The following is an 18154-nucleotide window of genomic DNA, read 5'->3' on the forward strand; positions in this document are numbered from 1 at the left end:
AAGCTTTCGTGGGCTAAACCCCACTTCATCAGATGCATGGAGTGAAAAATACAGTAAGCAGTATATATATTACAACACATGAAAAGATGGGAGTTGCCTTACCAAGTGGGGCAGGGGATGTCCGTGCTAACGAGGCCAATTCAGTTAACCTCCTAATAACTACACATATCCTGTACTAGCAATAATGCTGGGTTACAGAAAGACATGGGCAATTGAGTTGTCCTCAGGTGACACGTGAAACCTCTCGTCAGGTGGAGTTCCTCAGGAGCCGAGTCTCCCTGCTTCATGTTAGCGGTGGAGTGATCTGAGCCTTTTTGATTTAAGCAAACTGAGTCTTGGAAGTGTGATGTGCCGTTCTGTTCGTACACAGTGTTAGTGGGTAGAAGGCTCAGCCTGAAGAAATAACACCTAGGGACAGGCGCTAAAGCGGCACAGCTGCAGCCACGCTGTTGCAGTGTAGCTACTTACTGGAATGACAGAAGTGTTTTTTCCGTTGCTGTAGTAAATCCACCCCCTCAAGGGGCAGTAGCTAGGTCAATTGAAAATATCTTCTACTGACCTAGTGGTGTCTACACCGTGGGCTAGGTTGGCTTAATTATATCTCTCGGTGTGACTTTTTCACACTCCTGATCAAGGTAGCTAGGTCGACCAAGTGTTCAGTGTAGACTAGGCTTTAGGTCTACACTGAGTGGCTTGTTTGGTGCCAGCTAACAACTCCTGTCAGGCCTGACAAACTCATTACACCTAAATGCTTCTTTCATAGTATTTACCCAGAAAGGTTTGTCTGAGGTATCTCATGGAATCTTATGTCATACTGATCCTTACCACTGGGCAATGTACATACAGGTGACACTTAAGAAATTGTGTGTATGTGCTGAATGTTTTGGAATCTGTCCCCCCAGGCAGGGTTGGCAGGTTGGTTTGTGCATGTCCAATGATAGGGGCTGGATGTTACAGGGGGATGCTTCTGAGGAATTCAGAACTGGGGTCTGCAAGGCAAAGTAGGCCCCAGGGAAGAGTGCTTGAAGGGTGGCAGAAGAGCTGGTAGAATCAGGGAGCTGACATCCAGCTACCACAAGAAAGACTCCTCACTGGAGGCAGGAAGGTCGCACAGTGACTCTCAGTCCTGGGCACCAGGAGACAGTGTCACAAGATTGACACAACTACGTCACTCAGAGGTGTGAAAAATTATACCAATGGGGTGTGAAAAATTCACACGCCTGAGACCTAGTTAAGCCAACCTAAGCCCCAATGTAGACGCCACTAGATCAACAGAAGAATTCTTTTATGGATCTGTCAGAGGGGAGATGGACAACTACAGTGATGGAAAAAACTCTTCCATCACTGTAGCAAGTGTCTACACTATGTTGCTACTGTGGCACAGGTGTTGCTGCACCATATATGTGCCACAGTAGCATCTGTAGTGTAAACCTAACATAAGAATAAAGGATTCTGGACACCTGGAACACACTTGAATGTGATGGGAGCTTGACCTCCCCCATCCGTGCTTGGTCTTAAGTGTGTGAGGTGATATCTAGAGTGGGGTAATTCTTACAGACTTGCTGTCCCCAGGAGCTCAGAATCTAATCAGAAGACAGGCCAAAGAAATGATGAGGATAGAAACATCTTAATGTGTTTTCCACTTGAAATCTGTGCGTTGGAGGGTGTGGGTGAAGCACTGTTTCCTGCCCTCACTGTAGTTCCCTCTCCTTCCTTCCTTTTTGGCTGCTTGGCTACAAGGTCTTTCTCTTCCCCACTGATCCTGCTGCTGGGACAGACTCACCCACCTCTAACTTTCTTCCAAGGGAGGTGACTTCTGGTGACGCTCTGTTCCCTTGGACGCACCACCATGTCCTACCCGCGGGGAAGTTCAGTAATTCCCACTTTGCCAGGTCTGTTTGCTCATCACTCCCAGCTCTGCCCTTTGAAGCAGGGAGTACTTACATGTGAGCAAAGCTCTGACACGGGGGAGTGAAGCGCACTGCCAGACACAGGCATGTGTGGGCAGCGCTCTCCACCCAGTGCCATGGAAAAACTGCATTTCTCATACTTCTGACATAGCCCCTGAGCAGCATCACAGACACCTCAATCCGGGAGACCCACAAATACCACCAGGGAAGCGGCTTGGGAAGGAAAGATGACATTTGGCCCCAAGACAGTGCGGCTTCCATTGCGCTATGAGGGGGATGCATTACTTATGGCCGACTAATAATTGCCAGTGGTGCTGAGAGTATGGTGGGCACAACAAAGCTCTGGAGGGGAGAAGACTGAATTTGTGCTTGTAGGGAAGAGAGGAACTTGATGGATGGTGATGTCTCCGAGGTTGAGGGTTTGCTAGCTGTGAATATCCAAGCAGATTAATGGAGAGACAGATCTCTCCAGGGATCAGATTCATCCTCTCTATTAAGAGGATGCAACTTGCATTAACTTTTGTGGGAGTTTTGCTCCCTTATCCCAGGGACTGGATTTAGTCCCAGACCTGGGAGAGGGAATTGTGTTCCAACTGGAAGAGGTGGATACCTGGAATGTGTCTCCACTGCAGAGTTAACTTAAGAGGAGGAAGTCAAGGGTCTGGGTAGGTCTAGCAAGCTAGAGGAGCCAGTTGCTGATACTGGATGATACTGTTTGGCACATTCTCTCATATCCAGAGCTCAGAACTTGAGTTCAGGTTCCGTAACAAGAGGAAGGCCTTGTGTATGGAGGGAAGCTAGGTATTGTAGACCACCTTCCAGATATCGGGGGCGTGAGTTATGGTCTGTGATGTGGGGGAAACCAGGCCAAGCTGGTGGATGGAGGCAGCATCTCTGGTTGAGCCAGAGAGTAAATAGATGATTGAGCCTGGTCCAGGATCTACAATCAAGTAGACATGGAGGGAAGTGCAGCAATGGACCCCTGAGTTTACTTGATGTGTTAGACTTCTTCCCATCGATGCTTTCACTAGTAAGGACGTAATTTTTGGCTCCTTGGCAGTGCTGATCGTCCAGGCATGGTAGCATTGTAGTCCCAGAGTGCATGAGCTGCCATAGCATTGGGTGTCAAGAGATCAGCTGTGGTGTCCCAACCTGGCCCCAGGAGTGGGATTCCTCTCCCGACTGTGGAACAGAACTTCAAATAGCAAAATCAGAAAATGCAAAATTGGAGCTATTAGGACAGACAGTTGGTTTATCACAGTCGGACTCTTCCTTACACGTGCGGGGGTTGGGTAAATGAGACAAAATAGATAGAAAGTGCTACAGGAACAAACCGCTCGTGTATTTTGTGTTATTGGAAAAATAAAGATCAAGCACAACCCAAAAAGCGGCTGGTGGACTTGAGTCTGATCTGAACGTAATGGAACTGCTGTGACAGGTAGTACTCAGCTGATGGCTGTGTGAAACAAGGAGAAACCCATAGGAGAACACCACCTTGGTTAGGCAACAGCTGATCTGAACGCTACCCCATCATTTATAACCAAATGCATGAAATGCATTTTTGCTCCACTTAGTAGAACATCAGCTCCATTAAGTAACAGATTTGCCAGTCCTCTAGTGGTTGCTTCAGTGCAACTGTAATGTGTCTCTTGTCTCACACACACTCACACTGATGCATGGCACATAGAGCTTCATGTACTTAACATTTGCAAATCACAGTAAATGAAAAGCTGGGGGTCTGCAGCACTTACTACTTCCGTGTTAGATCGTGAAGGGTCTGGAGTAGTTAATAATGCCTGCCCCAGTGTTTTTATTGTCTGTCTGTCAGAGGGCTTGCTTGAGTTGCAGCAGAACACAGGAGGGCAGGGGAGGAAAATGGTGGCAGAGGAGAGAACGGTGCCTCATGCCAAGGAGGCAACCTTCTAATAATTACAAATAGCCTGTGCAGCACTATCAGTAATGCTGGGTTGCGGAAGGACATGACAGCTGAGCTGTTCTCAGATGGCATGTGGAGCTTGACTTTTCTTATTAGCCACAGAGCCGACCTCAGCTTTTTATCATGCCTCTTAATTTAATTTTTTATTATTTGTCTTTAATTTTGGAGATTTGGGGGAAATTACTCCTGTTTGCTAATTAAAAAAGCCACTACCCAAGGACAGAACTAAAACAGGATTGATCTGATCTTGAATGATTTCAGTGCATCTGTTGCTAGGAACATCCAACTCCTGGCATGAAAAGGTTTTTAAAAATAGACTAAATATAGGCTGATTGGTTAGGAGCATTTCCCTGGGCTAGTGCTACTGCCCAGAACACTGTGGATTCAGAAGAACCTTCTTTCCCTCTTCCCTCCTCCCCTCAGTGCCCAGGCACCAAACCAGCTCAGTTCATCATGCTGTTAGCAATTATAGTACAGAGATGTAAGATGTGTTGACTGCAAGACCTTGCTCTGAGATGAGGTGAGATCACCAGGAACAAAATGATCATTACAGGCCATTCATGTCGGCAGCGTTTATGCTCCCATGTTTGCTTGCAAGCAAAAACAGCAGCTAATTTGCAAGGCAGCCTTTTGTAAAGGGGCCTTTTGATCAATGATTGCCTGCGTTAATGTTTCAGTAGGCTATTGATTCCTGCAACAGCTTTTGTTCTCTAAATTTATGTGCGATGGGTTTCAGCAGCACACACTATGCATGTTTGATTAAAGTTCAATTGACTTCACTCGTGGTGAAGCCGGGAGCGGTTTCGCTCTCTGTTTGTAGAACCAAAGCTTTCCGTGACATGTTCTTTTGTTTGTGCCCAAGCCTCTGCCACCCATGCAGTCACCAAAATGCGGTTCCTAATCCACCCAGATTCACTCCACTCCATCATTTAATCCCTTAGGTAGACAGAATAGTATTTGATGGCAAGGCAGCTAATAAAATCTGGGTTGGAATTTGTGTGCATATGTTCCATAGGGTGAATAATATTAAAATCCTACTTATGTACTTCCTCGCTGATTTTTAACCCTGTGGCTGTGACTGAAGGTTGAGTCATTTAGTGAGTCATGTATCTGAAGCTCCAGAAATGAACCCTAACTATATTTGATTAACTCTTGTGATCACACATTTCTTTAGTCTTGGCTAAGCGAGTCTATTTCATTAATAATATTAAAATTTGAGTCTTCGTACAGATTTTTTACTGCAAGTTTGGAAGGGTCCGTTTGGAATCAGATGTATGTTTCTGAAGTGGCTTTACCCACGAATACAGACAGGTTTAGTTTTCAAAGGATCTTTGTTTATTGGCCAGTGGCCTTCATTTCTGGTTGTTACTCATTTTTATCAAAAATATTTCAGGGTTTTACAAAAGCTATTCTGTTTTTTACCAATTTTCCCCAAAAATTTTTACCACTCAATTACATAAAAATGCTGATTATTTTAAGAAAATCCAATCCATTGCATTAGTAGATGTGTTCGTTAATAAATTAGTCTCTGTGTAAATGCAAGACTGTCAAGTAAGGTAGTGTTGTGGAAGATATACACACACGCATGTGTGTTTGTGCACATCAGTGTGCAAATCCTAAAAAACAAATGCTGGAACACCCTGGATCAGGCTCCCTGCTCCAGAAAGAAAGATGACGGCTTGGTATCCTAGGTTACTCAGCTATCCTCTCTCTTCCCAGAGTGGGGAGCCAGGTCCAGATTCTTGAAGGTGTCCCTGGGGCCAGGAGGATCCCTGGACCTTGCTTTCTGCTCTGGAAGGAGGGATGGCAGCTCAGTAACTTGGGCAGACCCCAGAGTGCCCCTATGTACCTAGCTTCCCACTCCGGAAGGAAAGTTTGGGCGGCCCAGATAACCGAGCTGACATCTCTTCATTTGTGAGCCCAGAAGAGATTGAGGAGACAGTATGAAGAGATGGCACTCTTGCCTCCTTATCCTCTTCCACCTCCGGGCCCACTGTTCTCTGTTTGTTCCTGTTTTCTTGTCCTCCCATCCCCCAGTATTAACCCCAATATTTACCCAGAAAACTCTGAAGTTATTTTTTGCACCAATTTTCACCTTTTAAAAAAAAAATTGTAACAAATACTGATAAATTCCTGGGAAATTTTAAAATAAAAGCTGAAAGCAGAGGGCTTTGTTTATGGTGCAGCGTGTGCTTCAATAATTTAATTTCCCTGAGGACTTGGTGGGTTTGCCACATGTAAATACAGCCCAGATTGAGTCCCATTTTCTATTTTTGATGGGAAATGGGGACATTGGTTTGTGCTCTTTGGTTAACACGTCAGAGGATGCATCTTAATCCACAGATGCAGAGAGTTGGGATTTACTGACTTCTCCCTGATACTGACACCAAGGGTTTGATAAAGATGCATTTGTAGGTGGTAAAGTGTGACTGGTAAGTTTGCTGAAGATTTGCTGGCTCTGAGACTTGGTCTACCAATATATGGTGGTATAATTACGTCACTTAGGGGTGTGGAAAATCGACGGGAGGGCTTCTCCCATCAGCATAGCTACCACCTCTTGGGGAGGCAGAGTACCTGTACCTCTCGCGTTGGCGTAGGTAGCATCTTCCCTGAGCGCTACAGCAGAGCTCTGCACCAATGCAGAGCTGTAAGTGTGGACAAGCCTTGAAGAGCATTGCATGAATTCTCCATGGAATTTCAGTTACCCCTGGCAATAGATTGTCTCCCCAGTTTGGCAAGCAGTAGTTCTGGATAGACTTCAGGTCCATTTTGATGGGGTCAAAATAATTTCTAAACCATCTGCATTAATCGAGTTTAATACGGTTTAGTGATTAGAGCAGGGGACTGTGTGTCAGGACACCTAGTTCTGTCCCTGAATCTACCACTGGCTTAGACTACGTCTACACTTAAAACGCTACTGCTGTGTCACTGTAGCACTTCAGTATAGATGCTCACTACAGTGATGGGAGGGTTCTCCCATTGCTGTGTTAATCCAACCTCTCCCCCCACAAGAGGTGGAAGCTAGGTCGATGAAAGAACTCTTCTGTCCACCTAGCGCTTGTCTACACCAGGGGATAGGTCAGCATAGCCATGTCTCTTGGGTGTGGCTTTTTCAGACCCCTGAGGTGTAGCTGTGCCGATGTAAAACTCCAGTGTAGGCCAGCCCTTATTCCTTGCTCTTGGCCAACTCAGAGTTCCTGAGGCCTGATCTACACTAAAAAATTAGGTTGACCCAGCTACAAAGCTCATGGATGTGAAAAATCCACCCCCCAAGTGATGTAGTTAAGATGACCTATCCCCCAATGTGGAAAACGCTAGGTCTACGAAAGAATTCTTCCATGAACCGAGCTTCCACCTCCCCAGATGGCAGAACCCCTCCCATTGATGTAGGTAGGGTCTATACTGAAACGCAACAGTGAGTCAGCTGTGTTGCTGTAGTGTTCCAAGTCTAGATAAGCCCTGAGTCACTGTATTTACCCATTGGTATTGAATGATGATGATGATTCCTGCCTACTTCACTTTTAGAAACTGGAAAAATGAGTAGTTTTTTTCATGAGGGTTCTTGTATCCTACCTAATCTAGGGATGTAGGTGATTTTTTCTCTCTCTCACACAAAGTGTCACTCTGAAATTGGTTGGGCGTGGGTATCATTTTAATGTCGGTAGATCTGCATCAATCGCACTCACTATCAGTGCATAAAAATACATCCGTTCTGTCTGCTATCCAAAATCAAAATTGTGGTTGTGTACTTCATCCAGAGTTCTCTATTTTAAGTTAGGCATCTTTAAAATCCTTAAGTGGTGTCAGATAGGTGCTCCCCGGGTTACGCAAATCCGCACTTATGGAAAAAGTTGTGTAAGCTAGAAAGTATTTTTTGGTTTGGTTTGGTTGGGGGGGGGGTTGTTTTTTTTGTTGTTTTGGTTTTCATAATGGTCGGGTATACGTTCCCGAGTTACACAAGGCGTTCTGGAACGGAACACTTGCGTAAGTCGGGGAGTATCTGTAACTTTTTGAATAGGATCTTCCATACCTCTTGTCACTGTTTGCAATGCTGTACACACAGATTATGCTGTTACTGCTTGTTCTAGGCCATTGGAAGTTTTCACTGAGGAAGGCATCTTTAGTACAGAGTTTACTCAAGTGATCTACGCAGAGTAAAGAGTGCAGGATTTGACCCTGAGAGAGAGAGAGAGAGCAGGCTGAGGTTACGTGATTAAATCACATATAAGGCAGTTCAAAGAGACCATTTTTTGTGGGCAGTTTAGGCATGTTTGTTCTGATGTTGATTTTCAAGGGACTAGTTAGAACTTCTCCGTTTCTCTGGCAACTTGAAAGAAACACCACCTTTTACCTTAGAGGCAGACAAGTCGCCAGGAAATGTACTCTTCGTTCTTTTTTGCTGATACACTAACACAGCTACCACTCTGAGACTAGGACATGATGTGGGTTTCAGAGTAAAAGAATGGAGATTAAAACCACATGCTGTTCTTTAGCTCGGCATCTCATCCACTAGTTTGAATGTCATCTGCTCTAGGGTTTTGGATGTAAGCCGGATTCATTATGCTATGGAATTATCACTAGCTTCCCTGGGTGTGCTCTTTTACCTGCCTAATTAACTTTGATGTGGGGATATATATTCAGATTAAAGTTTGGTTTGCTTTGCTTTAATGTGGTTGAATAATACAGTTACCGCTTATTCTCAATCATGTTTTTATTCTAACATTCAGCTTTTCAAACAGGAGTGTATTTAATGCATGGGGCGTATTAAGACGGGCATGGTATCATCTATTTGAACTGATCCCACTCTCACTGAAAGTGCTGGGGTTCCTTAAAGACCATCTTTAGCCAGGACATGGCTTTTACAACTCATTGGAGAGCTGGTACCTCTAGCAGTACAGTGCCTACTAACTCTTTGCAGAGGTATTGATATACTGCTGACTCAAAGTAAAGAGCGCCCCCTGCTGAAGCACCAATACCCGCACTTCCTGCAGTATGAGAGTGGTGGCTGGAGACTTCCCACCCAACTACTATAATTAAAAAAAAAAAAAAGTTCTTTGAAATTTGCTTCCCCAGAAAAATATCTTTCTCTTCTATCCAAGGGAATTTGTCTGGCTGAAAATATACCCTTAGGCTTTTTATTTTGTGTGTGCGCGCGCGTGAGAGGGCGAGAGAAAAGGGCTGACAAGTCAGCTGTGCATGCCCCTCTAACATATTCCTTCTGTGTTTACAGGGAGAACTCATCACTTTCTATTACTATTGGAAGAAAACCCCTGAAGCAGCAAGTTCCCGAGCCCACCGTAGGCATCGAAGGCAGGCTGTGTTTCGGAGAATTAAGACTCGAACTGCTTCCACTCCAGTCAACACTCCCTCCAGGCCCCCCTCTAGCGAATTCTGTAAGTGGAAGCTAAAAGCAGCGCATTTATCTTTGTTTAGATGCATAGAACTGCAGTAATGTAGTGGCTGTCTGCCTTCAGCTGAATAAAGCAAGAAAATGGAGTTCAGGCTCTTGGCTTCTTCTGTTCCCACACCATTATGCCTGAGGATAGCAGGTGTCTGTGATCAGCAAGGGATGTTTTGTACCATGTGCAATGCAGTGCTTAGGCACAGAAGCCCAGTGTAAGGATGGAGACTTTGACTAGGCTCTGAATTTCCCTGTTTGTTATAGATGCTTGTGTGTGTTGCATTTTCCCTGGGATTATTCTAGGAAGAGCGCTTAGAAAAGGCGAGAAATAAAGCAAACTTTCCTCTGCAAACAGTGTTTCATGACCATACTTTCTGCTCTTTACAACTCATGCCACGTTATAGTCAGTATTGGTATAGCTTCACAAATCTAAGGCTATGTGTACGCTACACTCTGTGTCGGCATAACTTACGTCGCTCCTTGGTGTGAAAAACCACCTCCCGGAGCGACATAAATTACACCGACGTAGCGCTGTGCACACAAGCGCTGTTGGTGGGAGAGTTTCTCCTGGCAACAGAGCTTCTGCCGCTCTCAGGGGTGGTTTTATTATGCCAACAGAAGAGCTCTCCCGTCAGCATCGAGTGTCTTCACCAGACAGGTGTTGCAGGTTTATCAGTCCAGCCATGCTGCTGCGGCACTGTATGTATAGACGTGGCCTTAGAAGCACCATGATCTTCATTGTTCAGGTGCTTTTGGCTCAAAGAATAATTACAGAGCCCGGTGCCGTCTAGCACATCACTAAGTGTTATGGCATCACTGATGTCAATATGGCTGTGACTGAATAAATGGTTATTCAGTCAACTAGTGCAAAATAAAAGTCTCTTCTAATTTTTCCTTTTCCTTCTTTTCTTTGCTTACTCAGTGGACTTGAGCTCAGCCAGCGAAGATGATTTTGACAGCGAGGACAGTGAACAGGAACTGAAGGGTTACGCCTGTCGTCACTGCTTCACAACCAGTATGCACTTGATGTATCTCTTTGCCTTGTGCTAGAGCCTGTTCAACACAGCTTCATCCAAGCAAGAGCAGTTCTCATGCCTGTATAGCGATTCTGAAAACATAATGATGGATCAGCCAAAATATGCACCATTCTAGCAGAGAGTTAATCATGATTTACCATTGCAAATTAGTATTACAGTGATGGGAGAGGATCCTGGAAGTTAGACATTTATGCAGTAATGCATACATGTCTAAACAGAGTCCCTTATATAATCCATTTACTGCATAGCAAATCAATATTTGACTCTGACTGTCAAGATACATAACACATGTTCATGACGCATCAAGGCTTTTCTGCATCAGCTTCACTCCTTTAAGTACTCTTGAAAGCCCTCTGATGCTTGTGCATATGCATAGAGTGCATGCTGAGAGCCCGGAGGTAAGTAAGGGAAGAGAGAGATGAAATCTTCATGACGCATTTAACTTTTAGAAACCAAGACCTTGAAGAAAGAATAGCTGCCTAACAGACTCCCCAAATGCTGCAGAAGAGTCTTTTTTTTTTCTTTTATTATTTTTCAAAGCAGCAGGTGTCTATTTAATTAAAGAAATAGTCTGTAATTGAAGAATGGTAAATGTTAACTGAAACATGAAGTCACCCTGGAACAGGCAATGATTTCCAGAGAAATCTTAGGCTTAGTCACCAGTAAAGGCTGGTAGTCTTCCAATTTGTATTAAATGCAAAGTGTAGGTGTTCTGTATCTAATAGATTGTATATTTCCAACCCCATCCCTTTTCCAACAAAAGCCTCCAAGGACTGGCACCACGGCGGTCGCGAAAACATCTTGCTGTGCACTGACTGCCGCATCCACTTCAAGAAGTACGGAGAGCTCCCGCCCATTGAGAAACCAGTGGACCCTCCGCCCTTTATGTTTAAGCCTGTCAAAGAGGAAGATGATGGACTCAGCGGAAAGCATAGCATGAGGACGAGGCGGAGTCGAGGCTCGGTAGGCCCATCCCTCTTCATTACCTGTGCATTCAGGCTCCTCCCTGAAGGAAAGGTGCAGGTTGGAAAGTTCTGAACGTAGAGTCGTATTTGCAAATAGGCTTCTAAAACTGCACTTACAATCTCTTCCCTGCCAATCTGCTTTTGGGCATGCCTGCCATATTTGTAGTCACAAATGCAGTTGCATGTGTGCAGAATTTTGGAGGTCTTTTTGAAAAATTGACCCGAGCTAGCTCCCCTTGGAGAGTTGTAGTCGAACTTGGTGTATATTTAATGTCCCAAACACACATCCTTTTTTTTTTTTTTGTTGAATGGGTGAAGGTAGCTTGCCATCATCAAAGAAGGTAAATGGCCAGAATATGCAGCAGAATTCACACTGGTACCTGTCTTCCTGCTTGTTGGGTTCCTTCAGCGGTAACCATGGGACACATTTTAAAGGAAGAATTTTAAAAGTTTAAATGCTGCTTCTTTTTGTGCTTACCAAATGTTTTTCCCACACCACTGAAGTTAAAAATCTCATTGTCTAAATATAAAATAATCATAGTCTTGGACATAAAGGTATGGTAGTCTGTCCCCAAAGGCTTTACCCACAGTAATATGCTGATGAGCAGTAAGTTTGCTCTCCACAAGTGACTCCACAACAGGGTTGGAGGGGAAACTTCAGCTTGTTTGGGGCTGGCCATCCATAAACCCTGATTGACTGGGACTGTCAGACAGTCCCAGTCATTCTTTTTTCACTAGCCTCCCCCCTCCACCTTTCTGGGCATGTTAATGTTGTCGTTGCTGCCAAATACCTTGTCAGGTTGCGCTGTCAGCTCACGTTGGCTTCATTATTTTTATGGTAGCCAGTCATCCAAACAGCTGCTAAATTAGGAGGGAACAGATGAAATGGCATTAATTATTGCTACAAAATCTACTGTGATTCTGATTGCCTAGCAGAAACACATTGAAGCTGTTAGTGGCTTTAGGAACTGCTCTGGGCTGCCCGAATGCCTTATCTCTCTAGGTCACTCTCATATCCGTCTTGGTTTATGACAGCAGATTTTTTTTTTTTTTTTTTTAAGATGGAACATTGGGGGCGGGGAGGTTTCCCTCCCCCTTAGAAAGAGATGCCTAGCATGTGAACAGCAGCTGTAGGAACATCTTTCTAATGTTCTCATTTCAAGCAGACACTACTTAATAAAATAAGCAGCACTTCATGATTTTGTATAGACAAGTTAAGGATTTGCCTCCTTTCATTTTAAACCCAGATGAGCCTTCCAGGACAGATTGTAAAAACATGTAACGCTCTTGGTTTTTCATTTCTCAGGCACTGAGCTGGAGCGTGCAGCCTTGCAGTAACTTGGGGATAAAGCAAAAGATTTGGGAAAATACTGGTTTATTTATATGCTTTTTATCTGTATTAAATTGATAGATGTCTACACTACGTAGTGGTCGTAAAAAGCAGCCAGCCAGTCCCGATGGTAGAGCCTCACCCACCAACGAAGACATCAGATCCAGTGGCCGCAACTCTCCCAGTGCTGCTAGCACCTCCAGTAATGACAGCAAAGCAGATTCTGTGAAGAAGTCCACCAAGGTAAAAAGCTGCTTGAGATTTGTTGTCCTTGGTTCAGGATCGAGGCTTGTTTTAGGTCAGTGAGTTCAGCTTAGGAGCTTGGAGCAGGCCAGAGACCTAGGTTTGACCTGGGAGATTTTTGCTTTCCTGCATGTACAGAAGGCCTGGGATTTGGACCTGAGAGTAGATGTTGCTAGTCGTGGTTACAGTGATCAGAGCTGTTCTGTACGTACAGGCAGACACATGCTGGTGATGAGCAGGTTTTTTTTAATAAACACACACTCTTTATATACTAAAGAAGTGAACGGCCAACGCCTTAGACATCCTCTGGTACTGTTATTCTGAAAGCACACCCATACCCACACACCTGACATGTTAGACTTTCAATAAGCACAGAGACCCTCACAAGAAATTACTAAAGAAACCAAGAAGTCCTGGGGCGAAGAGCACCGCATTGTGATGAACCGAAAACTGGCAAAGAGACAGGACACAGAAGGTATAAGTGGTTAGTTTTCATCATGGCAGAAGGTTAACAGCAGGTTGTCTTCAGGTTCATGCTAGGACTGGTGATGATTACCGTATTTATCTATAGTCTGGAAAAGTGGGTGAGGGGGAAAGGTGGCAAAATTTGCAGGCAGCACAAAATTAGTCAAGAGGAACTTCAAAGGGACTAACCACGCTAGGTGAATGAGCAGCACGATAGCTGAAATTCAGTGTTGATAAATGCAAAATAATGTATGTTGGAGGGAGACTCTGAAGTAGTTGTACACCTTAGAGTTCTTAATTAACCGTGTCAACTCAGAAAAGGGACTTGGGCAGTAATTTAGACAGCACATCCAAGATCTCTGCTCAATGTATACCTGCAATCAGCAAACAAACAGTGTTATGAGACATGAGGAGTGGGATGTAGAATCACAATAAATATAATGCCATTATATAAATCAATAATACTTCCTCATCTGAAATATCATCCTATCTCAAAACGGTACTGTGGAATTAGAAGGAATTCAGAGAAGGCTGACAGGAATGATTAGTGACATAGAAAAAACCTCTGCTGGAGAGAGACTGAAAGATTGTGATTTAGAAAGGAGACAAATGAGAGAGGACATGATAAACGTATATAACATAACTAATAGTCTAGAGAGGGTAGGATCAGGAACGCCTGTTCTTGCCTCATAACACACAAACTAGGGGGACAGTGAGTGAAATTAAATTTTAAAAGTGACAGGTTGAAAACTGATAAATATTTTTCATACATGGTAATCAGACTGTGGAACTCATTGCCATATGATATCAAGACTGAGAACTTAGCCAGATTCTGAGAGATCAAACATTTATTTGGATAACAAGAATATTGAATGTTACAGCTCGTATTAATAAACAGTGTTGGAAGGGATATAAAACGTCACATTTCAGGGCTTCAGCCAGTCTCATGCAGGCACAGATTATCCCACATCTCCCTGCTGCAGAGTACTTGCACCTTCCTCTGAAGCGTCTGGTGCTGGCCACTGTCAGACATAGGATATCGGATTAGACAGACTTTTGGTCTGATCCAGTCTGGCAAATTGTATGGGACTTCTTATGGCATTTGGAGCTTGATATAGGTCAAAGGGGTAGGACCAGCACTTTCCCTTTTAAATATATTCCTGTTTAGAAATCTGAGTTTAAAATAATAATGTCGTGATAAGGTTTCTGTTCAGGTTGTCCACTTACTCCCACTAGCCTGTGTAAGGGATGCTGTGAGGGAATGACTTGCAAGCTGCCTCCCAGCTTGCTGTCCTCCGAGGCAGAACTGTCGCTCCATTCTGTGCCCCCAGTTAAATTTGGACATGAAAGCCTATGGGGAACAGCTCCTACCAGATGGGAAATGCCTCAGCAGCTCCAGAACGCAGATCCCTGTCCTCCCCTTCAAACGAGGGAAGAGGCATATTGAATTATCATTAAATACTGACTGAATCAACCTCTGATCAGCTTTCCGCCTCCATAGGAACTTTCCTGGGTTGTTAGCATCAGTATGAAGCCTCCCAGTGTGAGTAAGTGCTCCATTTAGCATCACTTTAACTTCCCTAATAAACTGTTGCTGTCTGTTCTTTTGTGGCAGAAGATAAAAGAAGAGGCATCTTCTCCTCTCAAGAGTTCCAAGCGCCAGCGGGAAAAGACAGCATCTGACACAGACGAACCAGAGAGAACCACTGCCAAAAAATCCAAAACTCAAGTGAGTCCCTGTGGCAGAGCAGCAGTCCTGCCTGTACCCTTCTGAACAGGATGTGCACTCCACTGGTGGCTAAAATTGGCCACCGCCATCTCCCCACAGTATAGAGAGAATCTAAAATCCAAACCCAACAACAAACCAGAAACGCAACATTGATTTAAAGAGCTTCCAAAGTGCCAGAACAGCAAATTGTAATTTAATCTGTAGCTGGAAAGCAACCCACTTCTTAATGCGTTCCTTCTGCAGGGAGAGGAAGGGAAGGACGTGGGTAGGGACTGACGCCCAGGCGTCTTCTTTTTTCACATTAGTATCTCCAGGATCTTAGCACACTCTGATTTTAGCTTTTTTCTTTTTGTTAACCTGTGTCCAAATTTTATTTCAGTGTCTGATTTTTCTCTTTCCTGTACCTCTCAGCAACAAGCTAGAAGGAACCCAAATGATACTAAATTAGCAAAGCGAGAGCCCTCTTTAGATAGGTCTAAAATTAACATGAGTCCTTGGCCACAGGAACCCTAAAAGAGTGTAATGTATCTGAAGTCACTCTCAGACCTTGTGTTTTAAATAGAAATTTAATTGTGGGGAATGCAGTTGAACAAAAAGTTCTAGGAAACCAGTGAAGTCTGCGAGTCCCTGAATTTTGTATATTTAATACATGATATTCTTAGTCCATTTGTAATTGGCCAGGTTCACCCCATAGCATTGGATCTGGGATTTTCTAGCCCTCACTCCTCTATGCTGTATGCTGGCACAGGGATTATTTACAGTGAGGGCTATGGGGTGGCTGTGCAGTAGTGTAGCATATAAACAGGGGTGTCTGGAGTTACGCTGGCAATACCGATGGGAGCAGGTAGCTCTCCTTAGCCATGTCAGTGATTATAAGGAGACCTTTCCCCCCATCTCAACAGGAGATCAGCAGGCCAAACTCTCCCTCGGAGGGCGAAGGCGAAAGCTCGGATAGTCGCAGCGTCAATGACGACGGGAGCAGCGATCCAAAGGACATTGACCAGGACAACCGAAGCACGTCACCCAGTATCCCCAGCCCCCAGGACAATGAGAGTGACTCAGATTCATCTGCTCAGCAGCAGATGCTACAGGCGCAACCTCAAGTGCTCCAGGCACAGAATGTCCCTGCCCAGGCTCCACCTTCTACCCCGCCCGTATCAACACAGTTACCAACACCCATACCAGCAGCATCAAGCACCCCTACAGCTCCCCTGCAGGTTTCACCATCAGTGTCTCAGCCTCCCAGCCAGCCCCCAGCGCCGCCGCCACCTCACTCGCACATACAGCAGGCCCCTGCTTTGCACCCTCAGAGACTCCCTTCACCGCACCCGCCGCTACAGCCTTTGACGGTGTCTCAGAGTCAACCCCAGGGTCCTGCCTCGTCGCAGCCACATTCACAGCCTCCGCTTCATGGCCAGGTCCAGCCTGTCCCTCATAACCTGCAGGCCCAGCCTCTCCTGCCTCATCCGGTACCTCCTCAGCCTTTCCCTCTCCCCTCACAGCCTTCTCAGTCTCAGGTTCCCCTTCAGACACAGGCTGCTTCTCACCCTCATGCTGCTCTGCAGGTTCAAGCAGTGCAACCTGCCCTGCAAGCCCAGGCTCCCCTGCAGCAAGCTCAGCCCCCTCGGGAGCAGCCCCTGCCTCCAGCACCCATGGCCATGCCTCACATCAAACCCCCTCCTACTACCCCGATCCCTCAGCTTCCCACTCCCCAGTCCCACAAGCACCCTCCCCACCTCTCCGGGCCGTCTCCATTCTCCATGAATTCCAACCTGCCGCCACCACCTGCTCTGAAACCTCTGAGCTCCCTTTCCACCCATCACCCTCCTTCTGCGCACCCTCCTCCCTTGCAGCTGATGCCTCAGAGTCAGCCACTGCAGTCTTCTCCAGCCCAGCCTCCAGTCCTGACTCAGAGTCAGAGTCTTCCACCGGCAGCGAGCCACCCCCCAGCCAGTCTCCATCAGGTATCCTCCCAGGCGCCCTTTTCTCAGCATCCATTTGTCCCTGGGGGCCCACCTTCCATCACTCCTCCATCCTGCCCCTCCACTTCCACACCACCTTCCGTGCCTGGCGTCCCATCTCAGACATCTGTCGCCACCTCTGCGGCTTCCAGTGGAAACGTTCCAGTGGTGACGTCCTGCGCAATACCGCCTATCCAGATCAAAGAGGAGGCTCCCGATGAGGCAGAGGAACCAGAAAGCCCACCTCCCCCACCCAGAAGCCCATCGCCTGAACCTACTGTGGTCGACACACCGAGTCATGCCAGTCAATCAGCCAGGTAATGGAGGGCGTTGGCAGATTCTTCATGCTGTGCTCTGCCGTTCCACAGAGCTGCGTTAAGAGTTTCACCGCTTGCTTGCTGGCTGGGCCAGCAGGGATTGAGTATTACAGCCTTGATACCCACAGTCTCGGAACTGGGAATTTGCTGTACTGCGGCCTCTTTGGCAATAGAACGGTTGTCTAAGAGCCTGTCCACACTCACTAAAAGTCTGCTAGCACTGCTCATATTGGAATAGAGTTGTTACTAGCATAGTCTCCCTAACCTGACATTCAAGTATTAAATCACATTGTAGGTAAGACCCTGAGCGCTCCGCCACCCCCCCTCCCCACCCCCGCACAAATCCCCCTAAAACTTGCAGCAGGGTCCTATGAATTGTATGGCAGGAACCCTGGAATTATGCACGGTCTCCCCCAAAGCTTACTGCTCTCCTGATACAGTACAGAATCCCTGGTTTAGTTTTCTACAGGTATTTTTTTACACTGCCCCCTAATATTCAGTCTCCAACATGCAGCCTATTTTTGTGTTGAAAAACATGGTTATTTCAGTTGCCTGGATGAAGCTTATGAGGCAGATTTTCCAAAGGTCAGTTGGGCACCACGGGTGCTGGGTATGTATCTCCCACTTGTGCCTTTGGAAATCTCCCCTCCCTCTGTCGCCGTTTTTCAGAGAATGAAAAACCCTTATCCAGCCCAGTGTCAGCCATAGTATTCAGACTGATACTGCAGGTACCATCAGTGAGAGGTTCCTGCTAGAAGGCTAGTCTGTCTTTACACACAGTAAAGTTAGTTCCTTTCTGGGCTTTCAGGGAAGCAGCTGGTAATGTAAATCCGAAGTGTTGTATAATTCCTCTTTGATGT

The 18154-nt window shown here is 45.7% G+C and overlaps 1 protein-coding gene across 12 annotated transcripts in view; it reads left to right on the forward strand.

The window, feature by feature from the left end:
- The window catches only part of RERE (arginine-glutamic acid dipeptide repeats), a 391036-nt gene that overhangs the window by 344538 nt on the left and 28344 nt on the right, over nucleotides 1-18154 (forward strand). For 11 of the 12 annotated variants that reach the window (XR_005590298.1, XM_039508660.1, XM_039508663.1 and 8 more), the window contains 6 exons: nucleotides 9077-9239; nucleotides 10170-10262; nucleotides 11048-11247; nucleotides 12661-12822; nucleotides 14903-15016; nucleotides 15919-17294. Coding sequence is in view for 11 of the 12 variants with exons in the window: in XM_039508660.1 (XP_039364594.1) it covers nucleotides 9077-9239; nucleotides 10170-10262; nucleotides 11048-11247; nucleotides 12661-12822; nucleotides 14903-15016; nucleotides 15919-17294 (2108 nt within the window). In the remaining variant the exon portion in view is untranslated. The remainder of the gene's footprint in view (nucleotides 1-9076; nucleotides 9240-10169; nucleotides 10263-11047; nucleotides 11248-12660; nucleotides 12823-14902; nucleotides 15017-15918; nucleotides 17295-18154) is intronic. The other variant, XM_039508664.1, reaches the window with a different exon arrangement.

This window comes from Mauremys reevesii, linkage group 21 (genome assembly GCF_016161935.1).
Source record: "Mauremys reevesii isolate NIE-2019 linkage group 21, ASM1616193v1, whole genome shotgun sequence".
Lineage (NCBI taxonomy): Eukaryota > Metazoa > Chordata > Testudines > Geoemydidae > Mauremys > Mauremys reevesii.